The sequence below is a fragment of the Coccinella septempunctata genome, chromosome 4 (genome assembly GCF_907165205.1).
Source record: "Coccinella septempunctata chromosome 4, icCocSept1.1, whole genome shotgun sequence".
NCBI classification, from domain to species: domain Eukaryota; kingdom Metazoa; phylum Arthropoda; class Insecta; order Coleoptera; family Coccinellidae; genus Coccinella; species Coccinella septempunctata.
In genome coordinates this window covers 18282847-18302626 of record NC_058192.1, presented here as the reverse complement: position 1 = coordinate 18302626, position 19780 = coordinate 18282847, and the positions used below count along the sequence as shown (strand labels likewise).

The following is a 19780-nucleotide window of genomic DNA, read 5'->3' as shown; positions in this document are numbered from 1 at the left end:
TAATTTCATATTTTTCGAATTATGATTAACAGTAGGCTGAAAATTTTCTGTTTCATGGTTCGTTTGTAAGTGATGGCTAATGTTGAGTTTCTGAACCAACACCTTAGTATAGAAATTGCTCGTCATTTGTTAAGGGTCGGAACAGGATTTAAATTTGAGAAGGGGCACTCCGGGGACTATTTGAATTGAATTGGCGGAAGCACCCTTAAGCACTAACTCTAGAAAAATCTGTCGAAGGCTATGACCACACTATTGTTCATATGGGCTTATGGTTCACGGTTGTTACGTCTTCTTGTATTTTAACGTGTCGTTTGTTAATGCGACATAAATATGGCACGAGGCACGTGCCACCTCTGTGTGCCTCTGGATTCGCTTCTACCCATTTCTTTCTAGGTAGAAGTTTAATTCTGATATTTTTCATCGTTATTTTATTGTAGCACTTTTGGTGTGATCAAAGAAGCAACACTCACAACAAACCATGAAGTGTTTGCATAATCGAACTCTTGATTACATCATCCGTCTAACATGTTCAATGAAGACATTATTACTGCTAAGAAATAAGATTGGTGATTTGAATAACCCAATAATAAATTTTCATTCAGAAACTAGACCAATATTATGAGGAGTTTATACCACGGGACTTTCTCGCCATCCGTATAAGGCGTAAAGGGGGAGAGACTACTGGAATGTCGGGTGTTGCCACGTTTTTTTTCAATTTCACCAGGATACGAATTGTAGCCAACTGAGGGACTTTTCGAGAAATTTTTTCATGTTGAAATTCATAGAAGAGATAATTGCACCTCGGAAAGTTGATAACATGAATGAATATTTGTTCTTCAATGAAAAAAATTTTTTTTCCGTTTGACGAATAAAAAAATTTCTGACTTTAAAGATGAAGAACTGATTGAATTGAATTATAATGAAAACCCTATATAAATTAGTGGTTTCTGACGTAAGATATTCATTTTCTCTTTTTGAACTGACCACTAAAACGGTGTACACTACTCTTAATGTAATTCGCACATCACTTTTATCGATTTTTTACTCCTATATGAATGCCAAACTAAAATATTTCAGCATATTCATGAATTGAATTGCAAAATCTTCAAAACGATAACCTCCAAGATATTTGAGGGATACCAGGCAGGAATTTTCAATGATTACAAATATATATTTAAAAATTGAACTGCCTCCCGATTTCCGAAAAAAACATGAAGATATCTCGTTGTATTTTTTTATGGGGTATATCAAACACTCTACATGGTCTGTCCTGATCAGCATAGTGTATTAATTCAATGTTCAAACTCTCTACATTGAACCATTCTTTTCTCCCTTATACCTAGATATACATACTAAAATAATGAAAAACAGCGATAATTACTGACCATAGTGGACTGCAAAATCATCCGGATGAAAAAAAATTTGCCTGACTTCAATTTTGAATAACTTTCAAGGTTTTCAACCAATTTCCATAATTTTTTGATAGGTTGCTGATGTTTTCATGTGCATCATGTCCTGATATCGATTTTATGGACAGAATGAATGAATACGCTGATATACAGGGTAGCACAAGAATTGCATTTTACACTCAAATTCTGAAAAAAATAACGTGGGCTACAGCAGGATTGTGATATGTTTACATAAAATGCAACTTTTTGTGCTACCCTGTATGTCAGCGTTTCCATCCTGTACATAAAAATCGTTATTAGGACATGATGAGGATGAAAGCACCTGGAACAAAAAACTAAAAAAGGTATCCAAGAATGAATTCAAGTGAATTTTTTCCGTCCATTATATTTTGCGGTCCCAGTGTATAATTATTAAGTTCCGAATGTTCACACTAGGAATTTAAGAAGTTGATGTCATTTTGGGGAATTCTAGAATTATTGGAAATACCATTAATATTCCACTAATATTAGTGTTTCACTAATCCTTTTCTTCCGAGAAACTATAAGTCGAAAAGTCAAGGAGTAGGTAGTTTGGAATAGCCAAAATAATAAAAAACTCATTTTCGAGTATCCAAAGGTTCCCCAAATTCCCCGACGAAGAACCGTAATATGCAAAACACAAAAAGAGTTTGATTTACACCACCCCCATATAACCGCATTGGGTAATTTTAGCATAAAGGCTTCGGTTCTGAAAGCCTTTCTAAATACTAGTCACTCTAATTCGACACAAAAGTCAAACCTTTCTCTGGACGTCACTAAAGGGGGTTCCAAGGGTACATGCAAATTAACGTTGCAGATTGAAAAAAAATTTGTGTCAATATGCAAAGAAGTTGTGTACCATTAACATAGAACTTTCGTCAGCCCCTTTGTAAAACTGTCAGGTAGACGAAGGGAGATTTATTGGAGAGCTATGTTTATTGCTAGTATTTTCGGAATACTAGAAAGGAGACAGGTAAAGGCTAAAAAGGATTGTGAAAGAGGTCGAGAAAGATACGAATTTTTAAGGATTTCTTTTTGTAGTTTGCAAATAAATGTTTGAAAGCAGTTGGACAGTTTTTTAAACGGCGAATTCATGCTTTTTGATAAATGAAACTATTCGTAAAATATATTAATAGGTCTAGAAGAAGCATCGTTATTTGATTATCGAATTGAATAATCATTAAACAACTGGACCAAACTTAATTGAATTAGGTAATAGGTAATATTTTAGGCAGTATTGTGGTAGTCGGAAAATTTTATACAGGGTGTCCCAAAACTAGTGAATCAAACATCACGCCACGATAGAGTAGACCAAATTTTATCGAATGACACCAACATTATTTCAACGAAAATGTACCGTTTCCAAAATAATCAGAATTTCATTAAAATACCTAAAGTTGCCGATTTTCGAACTATTTTTCTTAATCACAGGGCGAGTTTGTGAAAAAGGATATCGATTTTAAATTATATTGAACTAAGATTATTGTTTATCTCCCCTAATTGAAATTATTTCAAGTAGTTAATCGATAACCTAAGTAAATGTAAATTAAAACGATTGTTTTTTCTACATGATTTTTATTACTCAGAATAAACCCCCTCTATAGGGGTGATAATATGGGAGAAAAACGATATCCTTAATCACAAATTGGCCTTGTGATTGAAAAAATAGTTCGAAAATCGGCAACTTTAGGTTAGGTTTTTTCAGAAACGGTACATTTTCGTTCAACTAATGTTGGTGTCATTCGATAGTTTGATCTACTCTATCGTGGTGTGACGTTTGATTCACTAGTTTTGGGACACCCTGTATATATGAATTATAGTATTTGAGTAAATGAAGAAAAATGGAGGGAAATTTGTGAAATTTCTACTTCTGGATGTTGGATGGGTAGGGGGTAGCGAAATGGTTGTTTCCAGGAAGTTTGATGATATTTCATCTACCATGGATGCATATAGTGATCATAATCAAATGGGTTATATCGTACACGAATTATGCTATGCATAATGAAGAAATAAAATATAATAATAAAATATTCTATGCATTTCCTTGATCATAACGATATCGTTCTGTGACGATATCTATGAATCACTTGACAGTGGCATAAAAAAATATGTTTTTATGAATGATCCGAGTGATGGTAATTGGCTATATAGTTCAATTTACATCTCAATATTTATAGATTTTTCATCAAGGGATGTTATGTCATTATATATAAATTAATTTTGAGTATTATCATTGAGTATTAAACTCATTGGTATTACAGTGACTCTATATCTTGTATAGAGTCACTGTATTATCCTTAATGTCCGTGCAGCGGTTACAACTGTAAACTCAAACTATTCCGCAGCTCCCTCTCTAATGCAGAATGACCGTTAAAAGCGGTTCCTGTAAACTGAGAGTTGAAACCATGATGCATGCTGCCGTTCACACTGTGGGAGTCAAGAAGGATAATTGAGTTGGCTCCCGTTTCCTCTCAGGTGGCGCTGGGTTGTATCAATACATCATGGGGTCTTTTGACATCGACTATAGGCATGGCGTCCATCAATTGGTAACATTGAACTAAAGAACTTTCTTTAGTTCAATGATTGGTAATATTTTCATCAAGGTGGGAGTTGTGTTCCTCTGATGAGGTCAAATGAGACCGATACTATGGTCTGCATCTACGCTTCCCCGATGGAATGGACTTTGTGTTGATGCACCGAGTGGTGGTAGTTGGCTAGTTCGATTCAGATTGTAAAATTTGTTAATTTTTATATCTATGGATATTATGTATGTGAATTGAATTCGAGTAGCAATGATCATATTTTATTGTGTATAACTATAACACTTAGGTTCAGTAAACGAATAAATAGAATGAGATAAGGATTATGATGACTCAATTCTTACCATCAAACCTCGAAAAAGCTAACGAGTGTTTTGATCCTTGGACAATCTTTTTGTAGATAATAATGGAGCCCTGTTCTGTTTTGTCATCGCATCACGAAAAACGACTGAACTGATTTTATAACTTTCCTCGAAGCAAATATGGAAAATTTTGCTGGGAAACTGAGAATATCAAGAGAACTAAATGAAATTTACAATTTCGCGCGGTAGTCTATATGTATGTACTCAATAAATTGTTTCAATACCTAAAACTTTTTTCACTTCCCATATTATTCCAAATTAAATTTTCTCTCATCTCATTTTACTTCAAAATACTAAATATTCGAATATTCCCTCACAAAAGCAGGATAAACGACAACGTCAGCTAGGAGAGCTTTGTGATGTATTATATAGTACGCTGCATTTACAACTACTTGAGGCATTTCTTGCATATATTGCCCTCTAATCAGCGTATATCATCAATATCTTATATCCCGCAATTATAAATACAGTTGGCATGCGACTGATCAATCTTTCATTGATAACCATGCTTATCAGATCTTTATCTGGATATCACGGTTCTTGGTGGAATGCAAATTGAACATGTAAGGTGACTCGGAGATCGGTCAGAGCAAAACCACTCTTTAATTTTTCTTCTTCGGAGATATTTCATTATGTTGCAAATCATGAACTAATTATTGCCGGCATCTTGAAAGCTGTAATCATATCTGACCTAGGCGGTGGTTGTTACAGCTAACTGCATAAGATCGGTTCTGATTTTAGCAGAAACGTGAGTAACGGCCGCAACAAAAACTAGCAATTCCAGTGAAAAATTTGAGTACAGCTTCCGACAGATGGCTTTCGGATCGGTATTCGGATAATTCGAAAAAATAGTTAATGAATGCCACTTCCCAAAAATACTGAAGTGACGAATTGAACATAAAGAGTAATCTTGTTTTCATTAATTTAACTTTATGTATACAGATTGTTTCAGCTAATGCGAATTCTTCAATAACCCTTATTATCCATTCAATAGTGAAAGTTCTCAGCTGAAAATTATCTGAAATTTTGTTAAGCACTTGGACTGAATCTTCTGGCTATGTCATTCAATTGGGAAATCCTCCTTACTTCGATTTTATAAATGGCTCACCCTATATATTTATTCATTTTTATATTGTGGTGGGTTTATGCAGAGTTCCTAAGAACTAAAACCTAAGAAATTGACAAATTCAATGGTGACTTTATGCAGAGTTACTAAGAACTTATACCTAAGAAAGGGATGTATGTATTTGCCATCTGCACAAATTTACCAAGAACTAAGACCCAAGAAAACAACCAATATCATTGGTAGATGACTTTCACGCCATCTGTAAAGGGTATGCAAAATTGGTGATACCTGAACTACAACTTTTTAATCCAACGAGATAGAGAAAAATGAATATACCATTCGTGTCGTCTTTTTTCGAGAAACTAATAATGCCATCAACTGCATTGCTCTATCCTCTTTTGTTTTTGAGTTATAGGCCAAAATTTAAATTTGGGCGATTTCAACTTTGGTCATTATTCTCCGTTTGTGCAAGGATGTTGAAATGAAGACACAATACACTTTTTTGATAGCAATCCAGTGGCGTACTATGATTTTTTCCTACAGGTTTATTTGCTGAGCTATAACATAAAGTTGTGTTTTTTCTTATTCTTAGAGTAATGCAGTTGATGGCATTATTAGTTTCTCGAAAAAAGACGACCGAAATGTGCCATGCATTTTCCTCTATCTCGTTGGGTTGAAAAGTTGTACTTCAGGTATTACCAATTTTGCCCACCCTGTACATTCCTTTCTTAGGTCTTAGATCTTAGTAATTCTGCCACCATTTGTTGTTAATGATACTGCATGAACCCACCCTCAATCTATTTTACACCCACAATCACGGTTTGATTCTGGCAGCAATAGAAAGACAAAAGAAAATTTGTAGAAAATGAAGGACGCTTACAAAATATTAAGTTGATCAATTCATTAACGACATATTGCTTTATAGTTGATAAATTTTTCTTCCAAATATTGAGTTTGGGTTTTTTTTCATTTTTAGTTCATATCGGAATTTTATTGCATCATTGAGCGTTTGATATTCCCTTAATATTCTGAATATTTCATTTATTTTACATATATAAAATTTTTATTGCTATTTCATTTGTCAATATCTTTTTATACGTCGAACCTAGGTTGTTGTACAGAACAAACGGTGGCAGATGAAACAAATTTTGAATTCAAAAATAGGTTAACCATTTGTAAAAAAAGTAATTCACATAAAAGACTTTTTGCAAAAATTGATTATGGATTATGAAACTTCTTGATATTTTTTCTACACAGAGACACAAAAAAGTGGGGAGGATTTATAGTCAACCACCCCCTACTGTTCTATTGTGTCCGTCACCAGAGCTGTTCTCGCCTCTACTTAGAATAGAATATACCTACATACTATTACATTCCAAACATCCAAGAAAACATGTCTTTAGACTAAGTCTTCAATGTTTCAAAAGCATTGGTAAAATTCATCGAAAAAAAGTGATCAGAAGAACAAAATAGCGGAATAAGTACTAACTTCTAGTGGAAAAAATCCGTATTAGGTTAGGTTAGATTTTTTTTAATGAACAGCAATCTAATCCCTATATAATCAAAACAATAACATATTTGTTCCATAAAACTGAGGATGTTTCAGAAATACAAACTTTTTGTGACATGCCATAAAAACTTAAATGGTTTAGTGTTTAGTTGGAACTCCATGTACATATATAATAGCGTCATCTTATCGTATCATCTGAAGAAGGATAAACAGTTAGCAGTATATTTTTTCCAAACTACAACAGAGAGTTAATTGAAATCTTTTCTACGGCGAGGATGTAAAATCGAGGACAGAAAGGAACTAATTTTGAAACATGATTTAAATCACAGACCATGTGTGGTCGAGACGAATATGGTCCATTATTTAATTAAATAATAGATCGAATCAAAAATTGAAGAGTGTACTGTTATCCTATGGCATCTTCTTGATTGATGGTTTCCCATGTCTTATGAAATGATATCGAAAAACTTTAACGTCATTCCTATCCGTTCTATTCGAGGATAAGAATGAGCATTCTATTACGAAAGCACATCTTCACTGCATAAGCTTTTAGTATCCCTAGAATTAACGTCATCTTTTTTCGAGAAACTAATAATGCCAATTGCCATCAACTGCATTTCTGTATCTTCTTTAGTTTTTGAGTTGTAAGCCAAAATTAAAATTTCAACTTTGGTCATTATCTCCGTTTCTGTTTGTGCTAGGATGTTGAAATGACACTTTTTTGAAAGCAATCCAGTGGCGTTCTATATTTTTTCCAACAGGTATATTTGTTGAGCTATAACATGAAGATGTGTTTTTTCTTTTGAAAAGAGCACCTAGTTGACTTAGAAAAACGCAGGTATCACCTACGCAGAAAGCTTTCTTACTGGATGTTTACCATACCAAAGATGCGACACAAACGCAGAATAATTATTTTCTTTTTCATTTCATAAAGAAAAATAGTTCAAGTTCATATTCTTCTGAGATATATTGAGTCAAAAGTAGTTCAAGATTAGAGCAGATAACATAGTACATGAAATTCTCACACGAAAAAAAATTCAATAGGTATTTATGTAGCCGGAATGAAAATAGATATATAACGTACTAGACTGCGTCTACCAGAATATAACAAAAATGTTTAAAAATCTGACAGAGTTTTCTACTCTTTCAGGCAGTTTTTTTTGGAAACGATTAGGTTTAGAGCATTATAGACTTAGAGCAAGTGGACACACAATCCAAGGTTTTGGAGATGGAGAATGGGCTTTTAGTTACAAATTTGCATCTTGCTCTTCGGAAAAGTAAGGGTAGTGTAAAGTGGTGGTAACCCTCAAAAACCACTAAAAAAAACAGTAAGGATCATCCTTTTTTATAGTAAAAAACTGGCCTTGTTGCTAGTATTAGAGGCAGAATACTTTTTAATTTTCCACAATTTTTTTACGATTGTCCTGAAACTACTGTCATCTTGTATGAATTATTTTAGAATTTGTTTTTATATCTGATTCACAAAGAATAGAAGGCTCTTATCACACTGTTCATAATTTCAAACACAATTCTTTTACTGAACAAACACAACTTATTTTTCAGTATTCTACTGATTTACCAAATCAAGATTTGAATTTGAAAATAGGTGTTATTTGTTTCTGCGTTTTTCAATTTTCTTTTCATTTTCTACTGGTGCTATACCCAAAAAATATTTCATGTAGTCTCCATTAGATTGGATATTCATTTTTTCACGCATTGAGAACGACAATTCTGATGAATACATATTAGTAATTACCCTTAAATTCGTGAAATTTTTTCTTATAGTGTTTACGGAGGTACCTACATAATTGATTAGGTAGACAAATATTTCATCAACCAGTAAAACTTTATCGTTTCAAACCATTCACGGCTCGAAATATATTGATGTCAGAGAAACAAGCACGTAAAAGTTTGCAGTTTACCTGGAATTTTTGTGGGTTTCCTCTTCCAATATACATATAAAACACAACAAAGACTTAAAATAAGATATAAATCAACAATCATTACACTATTGCATGAATACTTTTTGAATGTAGGTAGGTAATTCTTTTCTATTCAAATTTGTCAATTGTGACATATCCTAAATCTATAATTTCGGCGACATTCTGAACAAAATATCAGTTTTATAAAGAAAATTTGGTAAGTTTTACATCTCTCAGATAATTCTTTACTGACAACAATTTCCAGAACTGGTTTGACCTATGCGCGATATTAGATATGCAAAAAATTCGTCTAATTAACGCTTCCGAAGACCTTTCCAATTATAATTCGCAAAATGCTTTCAGCGTGGGATATCTTGAACGAATATAGTTAACTGTTTTACATTCAACATTTTTATAACTGTTGTTGATGCAATTTTATCTGGAGAGCGTTCCCCTTAAGCATTTTTAGAACTTGAGTAAATCATGATGCTTAAGACACTCTGAAATGGTAAGAAGGACATAGTACGAACCAACAATCAACTATCCTTTTTGTATTCTAGTTTAACGGTTATCAGTAGGAAATATTGGAATGATTAATGTTTTGTATGCATTGAGAAATCAACCTGATGAAACGCAATGAGTTCAAAAAAAAATTAACAACTACTGACGAGGGAACTGTGTATAACGTGTCAATAATTTTTCAGTTTTCGACATTTTCAATCTTTGTTGAACTAGATCATAGAACAGATTAGAATATTTTGAACTTATTGCTCTTTTTTGATAATATTATATGCACTCAATGTGCAACAGTTCAGCTTATTGAATTTTATATAATACTGAATTCCATTGGTAAAACTAGTTTCAGATCTTTTGGAATGATTGCAGTGGCATCAAAATATATACTCAGTGCGCAACATTGAATATCGGAAACATGAAATATTGATAGAGTGTGCCAGTACTTCCAATGTTTGAAAGAGTATTTAGTTTACACTGTGTGGAAAATTTCGCTTCTTAAAAATTTGATGTACAGGGTGTTTCACAAGATGTGGAATGAATAATGAGTCATTGTCCTATACTCCTATACCTACCCATTTATTGAAATTTTCAAGAACAACCATGAAGGCATTTGAACGTACTTACAAACATTTTCAAGTGCATGTCATTTCTGAAGAGTATTACCTTTGTAAAAAGTGAAAAGTGTCACTCAAGCCCCCTTCCTTTTTAAAATAGATTCAAGGAGTTCCTGTCATTAAGCTCACAAGGTTGATACAAAGTGATTAGAACCAATCGTATAAAATCTCCCTTCGAACCAAAGTCTTTTTGAATTTTTTCTGATTTTGTATGGGGTCCGAGTTATTGAAGGTGTTACCTTTTCAAATGGACACACTGTATTTTAAAACAATTTTTTCGATATTTTAGACAAAATGGCGGACGATTCATTACCAGTAGACCAACCCATGAAGTACCATCCAACTGACTCTCCTAGGGGAACACTCTACTACAATCTGGAAGAGCTGACCGAAAACCAGCAGATCCAGCTGAACGCCCTGAAAATCAACACTATAAGAGAGGACGAAAAATACTTGGCAACTCATCCCGAGGTATCCCTTAGGCCTATTAACCACGAAGGCTTAGCTTAGCTTAGAAGACAAGTATTCGTCATTTGTATGCCTGCTTGCTGTATATGATTTTTCGTTCCATAGAACGAGCATCCGAAATGTTTTATTTTCCTCCTTAACTCTAGCGCATACATTAGGCTGAATTTGACCGATGTCATGGGTTATGATGACTTTGAGGGTCCATAGGGTAGGCGAGTCACTTACATAGAACGGCGCCATAAGATTCCCTGCACAGTCAAATCGCACGATCTCGGTGGCCAGTTCAATGTCCAATGTGGCAAGAGCTTTGTGGTAGGTAGCGAGTCCTGTTGAGACCAAATGTCGCTTTAGCACCTGCTGTTGATGGTGATTGTCTAGCCAATGTCATTCTCAAGGAAATATGGACCGATGAGGCCACCGGCCCGAAATCCAAACAGTTACTTTTCCGGGATGCATTGGACACTCTTGGATAACATGTGGATTGGTATCTTCCCAAGTTCATCAATTTCTGTTGTCGATGTATCCATTCATCCAGAAGTGGTCCCCACCGCCAGTGTTGATTTTCCAATGAAAATACGGGTCAGTTTCTAACTGCTCCAGATCCAGCTTCAGGATTCAGATAACACACGTCATTTTCTATGAAACTTTGCTTTCACCTCCTGGGTCGATTGAATTTTGTACGGTACAGGGTGCTGTAGGTCCACGACTCAACGTAAAATTGGTCTAGTTCTGGTCTGCGAAATGCCGAATTCTTGCCAGTGGCGCGCAAACAATTGCCTTGCAATTGCCTTGCCTTCTACATCCTCAAACAGCAAAGAGAGAAGAGTTACATGGTTGTCAACCAGGTTGGCAATCTACCGTGTTGATAACCAAGAAGATTTAGAAGGGAGGAGCAATTCAGCTCAGAGCCGATTGAAGGATGGTGACGTATTAGGTATCGAAGCAAAGCCAGTGGGTAAAGTTTCAAAGAAGAGAACTTTAGACAACTTCAAATTTCGTGTGAAAACATCGTTTATCTAATGAATAAGTCACTGGAAGTGCTGAGAATACTTTCACGAGTTAGTCAAGTGGTGATATGCATGAGAACTGATAAGATAATCACAAAAACCAGCACGGATGAAACCATCTCTGATTCGAAGCAGAGACGAATGGCTCCGTCACAAGGAATTCTGTCTACAAGGACCTTGCTGGTTTACTGATGACTCAGTGATCTGGAGCCGGAGTCTACAGTCGTAGACCGCTGACTCAGTGCCAGTCTGAGAAAGTCGACATCTTCGCCATTGATCTATGCGCCAACCATTTGCTTAACATGGGTTGGGCGGGTAGGTCAATAAAAATCCTAACGGATAGTCAAGCCGCGATTACATCTCTCGCATCTGACAAATGCAACTCGGCACAGGTATTTGAATGGAGATCTAAACTCTCCAAATTGGAAAGTTTAAACAGACTGCAACTGATTTGGATACCTGGACACTCTGGCCTCAGAAGCAAAGAAGTATCGGATGCTCTAGCCAGAGAAGGCGCAACATCAGCTCTTAGGCCCGGAACCAAGTATAGGAATTTCCCTATACTTAGGGCTATTTCAGTGCCTCCCAGTCCATACACCAGTCGTTGGCTAGGATTTTCTAGAACCAATCTGAGATCTATCATGGCGGTTTTCACAGGACACTGTAGACTGAGAGCCCATCTTAAAAAACTTAGCATCGTCAATGACCCGCTCTGCAGACTCTGCTTAGAGGAGGACGAAACGATTGAGCACATCCTATGTGACTGCCCGGTGGCAGACAGGGTCAGACTTGGAGTATTTGGTTCTCCGAAGATGGTCCTAGAGGAACTCAAGAATCACTCCCCCTCCGACATCATCTCCTTTTTGAGTAGGATGGAGGGACTGGAGGGAGAGAGAGCTAGCTCTACTAGCATGCCTGTGTGCTACAATAGACCGCTTGTGGCAGGTTTGGTTTATCCGTCCAACACACACAGCAATCAGTAATCAGTAGTCAAGTGACTGAATGAGAATTGAATTATTTTATTACATTTTACGGCACCACCTAATTTTGTGATAGCTACGCCAATGCGGGCTAGTGTGACGTAGAGTGTGGCTATACACGAGTGACCCTTAGTACAACTTCCGATCTCCTATTGCGCCCTCTTCTACTTCTCCTTATTTAATAACTATGTTTCTCGTATGTAGGCTCGTTGCCGGTTGTTTGATTACTCCAAGTGTTCTATCTTCATAGCTCTCTGTCAACCGGGTTGACAACCATGTTGCTTAGCAGTGGGCTGCTCCACAGATAGCGGTGATATTTTTGGCAACTATTGAGTTTCGTTGACGTACGGATGATTGCTGATTGAATTCTGAACCAATGGGTTCCAATTTATTCAACACAGGACGTATAGTCTTCTCGGTAAGATAGCTCCTACACCTAGGGTTGAGGAGATTTCGGTTTACAGTTCTGCTCAAAATATGTCCTCCTTTCATCCTTGTCGTGACATAATTGGACTGGAAAGTTTTCACATTGTCACCCTGTATAAGGCTAGGTAATGTGGTTTTAGATGTACGCAAAGACTATAGCGGATATTTCCTCCAACGGAAAACGCATTGAACTGTTGAAGTTGGAGAATCCATGAGATGAGTTATTACCTCCGATTGCCAGTGGATAGTTTCAATTTCATACGGCTCTTAAGAAACGGGCGAATCATCGTAAAATTACGAAATTAGGAGCTTGAGGAAGAAATAATTGGCAACGCATAAAGCCGAGGCTTTTATTCGTTTCCGCGATTGTTATACTATAATATTCGAGATACCTAACGCTTCGAATGGGTAGTGTTGAAGGCTTTTTTATACCCGAAGCGAATTGTTCGATGTCGTGTTGTTCGAACTGTAAGTTTATACAGGGTGCTCCAAGTACAGCCCAAGAAAGTGTTCACATCGAATACTCAAGCATATACGTTCAGATGTGGTCCCACGCTCACAAAATTCGATAAACGGAACAATAGAAGCCTGATGACTATGCGAACAGAATTCGGTTAATGGATTACAGGAAAACAGAAAGTGGATACTGATTTTTCGAGCAACATCGTTGTGCAGGTTTCCAGGCAACCTGGCAAGAATATACCTCTCATTCATGATTATGCTTAGAATATAGAATAACAGGAACGAGCATATTGCTCATTTCAAGTTGACCGGAATAGAGGAGAAATATGGCCGACATATATTTCCGTTTCAACAGTGGCGTAGGACAATGAAGTTTCCAAAAAACTAACTTTAATAGTCAGTTGATTCTGATTTATCAAAAAAATTAGGAAAGCACTAACGTAAAGTCAGAAGCTTTTTCACGCTCGTTCAAATTGATAATCAAAGCATAAATTCACCTCGCCTAACACTACTTGGCTATATACTTAATGGTATTAAGGTCTAAGACTTAACATCACCTACGCCCATGGAGTGTTATTGTCAAAATGAAGTTTAAACATCACTTTATTTATTTGGCCACAGATAACAGAATCATTTGACTTCCAAGTCTGCCACTTTTCAAATCAAAATTTGGAAGACCAATATGGCCGTTTCCGTCGCACAATTCCCGTCACATTTATTCGAAAAAGCTCCTTCCTGATATTCTATGTTCTAAGTGATTATGTTATGCAAAAAATTCATTTCGATTAAATAAAAGATGAATATAAATATATATATTGTATCCTGATCTGAGACTATACAGAGTGTTTTCAAAGGTGAGGCTTTTTTTTTACAGAAGGATGAACTCATTAAAATTAATAGTTTAGCCAAAAATATTTTATTACTCAACTTTGATACATTTATTACAGCGAACCTGCAACGTCTCTAGACCTTTCAAAAAAAAATTTTCTCCTTGCTCTGCAAACCAGACCTCCACAACTTTTATTAGGGGTCATTGGAAGAAAATTCACGACCTTTTAAACTTTTTTTCAGTTGAGAAAAGAAATGATAGTCGGATATGTTGAATAAGGGTGGTGTTCTAATAATTCAAACCCTAAGGCTAGGCGCAAATAGAAACGCAGGTTGGTGAGGTGACGCAGGGTGACGCAGCTTTTTCCTTCGATGCATGTACTATCTGACAAGTCACTATCACGCTTTATTTGCACGGTCTTGGTCTTTTCTATGTTTTACAAAAACTCACGCTGCGTCACCTCACTAACCTGCGTTTCTATTTGCGCCGGGCCTAAATCACGAATTTTTTGCATGGCAACATGAGATTTGTGTGCAGGGGCGTTGTCCTGCAAAAACAAAATACCTTTGGATAGCTTTCCGCGTCTTTTCTCTTTAATTTTTTCCCGTAGAGTGGTCAGTAATGTCGAATAGTAATCTCCGGTCATTTTTCTACCCTTATCCAAAAAATCAATCATGATTACTCCATGGCAATCCCAAAAAACTGAAGCAAAAACTTTTTCAGCAGATTTTTGGACAGTAAACTTCTCAAGTCTTGGAGAACCAGAGTGTGGCCCATCCATCGATTGTTGCTTTGTTTCTGGATCGTAGAAATGTACCCAAGTCTCATCCATAGTAACAATTCGGTTCAAGTAGCCTTCATCGTTTTCAAATCGAGCACAGATCGAACACGATGCTTCCCCTTGCACGCTTTTTTTTTGGTCAACATTCAAACATTTGGGGATCCCCATTGCAGCAATTTTTCCCATGTCCAAGTTGACGTGAACCGTGAACAATATGATGAATTCGTTTGTATGAAATATTCAGTGCTTCAGATATCCGTTTCAGTCTAATTCGACGGCATGATAAAATCATGGTCATGAACTGCATCGATATTTTCAGGGACTGACACAGGAACTGGTCTTCCCTATCGGTCATCATCTTCAATGGAAAATTTACCCCATTTGAAACTTACATACAGTCCAATTTTTCACGGTTGCATACGAAGAACATTGATAACCAAGGGTATTAAGCATATCTTCGTAAATCTGCTTACCTCTTAACCCTTAACAGGTACTTGATGATGGCGGTGGACATCTCCTTTCTTTTAATTTATTGCGTAACTCTGGTTTACTTTTTTGACCTCAAACTTCACACTGGCACTTCTATGAGTTATTGTTCGTTGCTATGGTAACACAATATTTGTTTTATGCATGGAAATGGCCTAGGCTAACTAGATATCATTACATCCTCGTATATCGCTCCTCTAATATACTATTGACCACAGGACTCGTAGAATCTAAATTTGAGTAATATTAGGATTTTGAAAACAGGATATAATGGTAACTTCATCTCTCATTGAGTCGAAATTGAAATTCGTTTCAGGTCAGAGCCATCATTGTCTTGCTACTGAGAGTACTGCTGAGAAGGAGACCTATGATAAAGGTCCATGAGTTCATAGCGAAATTTTTCAATAGGAGCGAATCAGATATAGCAGATGATGTACAAGAATACCTTGATTCTAGGGTGAGTAACCATAGTCTTCTTCATGACCCCGTATATTAGGCAAGAAATAATCCAAGGAGACATGTTTTTTCTGTTTCAGAAGGACCATGTGTACGAAGATCGAAGCGCTGTTGAAATTTCAGTGAACAGGAAAATTATGAAAGGTGAGAGAGAGGAGATCGTTCCAGACAGGCCCTTGGATTATATTTGTGCTGAGGATTGCGTCTGTGACCATGCAATGGAATGGAAGTTGCCCTTCGAGGCCCATGACGTGAGTCGAATAAATTGAATAGATATGACAGATATTAAAGAGTTCTTGAAACTCGGAAAGAGGCCTTTTTTTATTTAAATATGTCAGTCCTACTACCATAGACATATTAATAATAATAGTAATAAGTCTATGCCTACTATACCTGTGCTTCCGAAAAGTCTTCCCTCATTTGAAATTTTATTTGCTGTATTACAGTTTTCAATGTTCATTTCATACTGAATAACTTTTTTTCATTTTGCTCATGCTCATATAATACTATTCCTCATAGAATATGAGTTTTACCGAGACCGAGCACTGGTTGACACCCAAGAGCAGCAAGACCTCAATGACCCTGGATGACAGCCATCATGGAGGCACAACTGACGAGTACTTTAGCTTGACGGATCTGGCCAAAGTGATCGGAGCAGAAGAAGGCGATTACGGTGAAGAAGGAATGGAAGCTGGTGACGGAAGACACGTGGTTCAGAACGAGGATGACGATGAAGCAGAGTTTTTCATGGGATTGAGTTCGAGCGAAGTTATAAAGAAAGGTTGCTAATATTTTATTTATCATTTTACAGAGGTTCTGTAGTCTGTCTGCTCAACAGATCTATTGGCGATGTTATAGAAATAATATAATATTCCTTCACATTTTAAGAAGAGATTTTATTTTTCCAGAAACTTCTGACAATCCAGTAGGAGATGACAATTAAGTTGGTACTCAAACTAAATGAGACGAGAAGAAAATGAGAAAAAACAATTCGAAGAAGTTAAATTTTATTAAAAGGTTTCCTAGGATTCATTTCCAATCTCATTTTAGCAATTATATTAATGTGTTTTAATAAACGTAAATATGGATATTATTTATTTATTTATTTAAACCGAAAATACACACAGATGAAAGATGTGCAACTCACCGAGGTAATAGAGATGCCTCTTTGTTGTATAGAAGTTGTTGTATAGAAGTCGAGGACATCACACATAATAACAATAACAGAAAGCAAACTAATTCCAAAGAAAAAGCTACAAAATCATTGAATACAAAACTCGTTACTTCTATGAAACAATAAAGGAAATATGCAAATAAGTTGTAAATCAGATTTTCAATTTATTGTTTTTTACTTATCCCCCATTCAAAATTTTGAGTTCATTCGGTAGTCTCTAACAATGGTTGTGCTCTAACAATGCTGGGTATTAACAGTCCTGAAACTCAGTGGCAACTGGAAATATTGAAAATGTTATTTCAGTGAATCGAATAAAAAAAAATATTTCTACATGTATGGGGTTTTCTGAGCAACACAATTCTTATTTTCTATCCTCAATATTCTTGCCCCAGAGGCAAGGCGTAGGTAAATAGGGGCCAGGATGGGTACTTTCCTTAGGACCCAGAAGCGGAATATTTCCTTAATTTCTCATAAATGTTTTTATATTGAATTCATGTGGCTGAAACTTGATGGAAATTGGAACTTGAAATAGATTGTACGATTTTCCCAAAATGAGTTTTCAAACCACGACACGTGTTTCGCTATCACAATAGCCATAAGGGTTTACCTTCACCCACCTTGAGATGCTAATGTGATAGCGAAACAAATGTAGTGGTTTAAAGTTTGAAAACTCATTTTGTGAAAATCGTATGATCTGTTTAAAGTTCAAAATGTTTTTTATAGAAATTTCATCATTTCATGAGAAAATTGTCACCCTCGCATTTGGGATTCAGGGCAGAATTCCCTAATCTCAATTTGCTCTTCTAAAGATTCACTGCAAGAAGCACGCTTTAGTATTTTGCTGAGACCGCTTCGTTCACAGGATTTGAATTCCATCGACATATTTATGTTAGATGTGTTTGATATTATAATGGAGAAAAGATTGTCTAACCTGCACCCTCCACCATACTTCCCTTTACAGATACTGGCACAGTTAATCCACGAATTTCAAATTTGTTGGAACGAGGTGCCACAAGTAGACATCTACCATCTCATTTTGTCGATGCTTAAATATCTACAAAAGTGTTCTTCACTACTGGATTGCTATTGCCAATGACTTTTCCATAGTAATATTATCACAAAATATAATGGGCTTCACAAGTATCCCTTAAAACCTCATGAAATAATAGCATAAAACACGAAAATCACAATGTGGTGTTCTCAAATTTCAAAGAACATTTGCCTTCTATAATGGAGGCTCTAGACTTTTTATCTCGAGATGGAAGCAGGTCAACCAGTTTCAGTCACAGGGAAGTTGTTGGGAATTACCACTGTGGACATGCGACTTCACAATGTTGATTTAAAAAAAGGCCACCAGTACTTACTGGAGAGTGCTTAATGTCCGCAACATCGCATATCGCGGGTAATTACCCAGTAGACCACATAGACAGCAACATTGCGACTTCTCATTTTGGAGGTTTTTGGAACGATTATTTTTACAGAATAAACTACCAAAGTGTATCCTCTATTGAAGTTGTATTCATGTTCAATTTGATAATTACCATCGTGGCAATCAATTTGCACTCTATATTCGAGGCGTTTCGAGCAAAAGTGACCCAAGCTACAATTTCTTCTGAAATTGAATTAACAGTAAGAACTGCCTAAAAATGAATCAAAATTTTATATACTCGTAAACTCAATTTCAGAAAAATTGTAGCTTGGGCCTCTTCAGCCTCTTTCAGTTAATTAATCAGTCAACGTCAAGTTACACTTAACTAAAACGAAATTTAATAATAGAACAGCACGGTTAAAAATATTATTCTCAAAATTCATTCATGTTCTAAAAATATCACAGATTCAATATTTCAAAAATATCAACAGAGAGAAGTCACATAGTAGTAGCTATGTTCACTTCATCGGAACATCTCGATATGATGTTACATGCAATCCCTAGGGATCTAAAGTTGAGGAATTCGCAAACTTAACATGAGGAGGACGTTAATGTCCACAATGTGAAATCTTATGTACATCCATGAAAATTCTGAAAGAAGCGCTTCAATGCGATATTTTTGGGTACTCCCTGCGACTTACTGTTACATTTCTGGTTGACTGGAGTGCCACACGGAAATATGCTTTCAAGCTCCAAGCTTGAGAAGATGCGTTTATTCTTTGCCTTGTCCTAATGGCAATACTCCGCTGCGTGTCAGAACCTGTAGTAAACATTCTAGCTTCTTCTGTTTCCCTAGATATAATCAAGGCCTCAGAACACATACAAAAATGTTGCAAATGATCAAATGTCACCGTGGTGATGCTGAAAAAGTCACTGACGCAATAACTAAAGATGCCTATTCTATCACCGAAAAGTTCGCTCCAGGAAAAAAAAATTGGAGTCATTGCCCGGGACTGAAGAATGACAAATTTATTGGAGCAACCAACCAGCTGTTGGCCCATCCGAACACTGGAAGAAATCTTTGGTTATTTGAATTTTATGATCAACAGAGTTGTTGAACAATTTGCTAAGAATCCAAGAAGGTTGTATTTTGGTTGGTTTGAAATTTTTATTCGACTGTATTCTGATATGAATTTTACAGGGTGTTTCATTGGTAAATAAACATACGGTAACTTGAGCTAGAGCTACCATAGGCGAGTCCAAAAAAACCATATTAGATAGGTCTAATCAATTCCATAACCGTAATAACCTAGATATAGGGTGCTTCATGTATTCACCTTAAATTTGAATTTCTCATAACTTTTGAACCAACCAGTAGAGTCGGT

The 19780-nt window shown here is 36.1% G+C and overlaps 1 protein-coding gene across 2 annotated transcripts in view; it reads left to right on the top strand.

The window, feature by feature from the left end:
* Nucleotides 1-16945, top strand: part of LOC123311409 — an 80939-nt gene extending 63994 nt beyond the window's left edge. The window contains exons 1-6 of one of the 2 annotated variants that reach the window (XM_044895328.1): nucleotides 8963-9044; nucleotides 10247-10428; nucleotides 15713-15853; nucleotides 15933-16103; nucleotides 16372-16633; nucleotides 16761-16945. In XM_044895328.1, coding sequence (XP_044751263.1) covers nucleotides 10252-10428; nucleotides 15713-15853; nucleotides 15933-16103; nucleotides 16372-16633; nucleotides 16761-16795 — 786 coding nt within the window. In that variant the 5' untranslated portion in view covers nucleotides 8963-9044; nucleotides 10247-10251 and the 3' untranslated portion in view covers nucleotides 16796-16945. Of the gene's footprint in view, nucleotides 1-8962; nucleotides 9045-10246; nucleotides 10429-15712; nucleotides 15854-15932; nucleotides 16104-16371; nucleotides 16634-16760 lie in introns of those variants that run through there. The other variant, XM_044895327.1, reaches the window with a different exon arrangement.
* Nucleotides 16946-19780: the final 2835 nt, after the last annotated feature.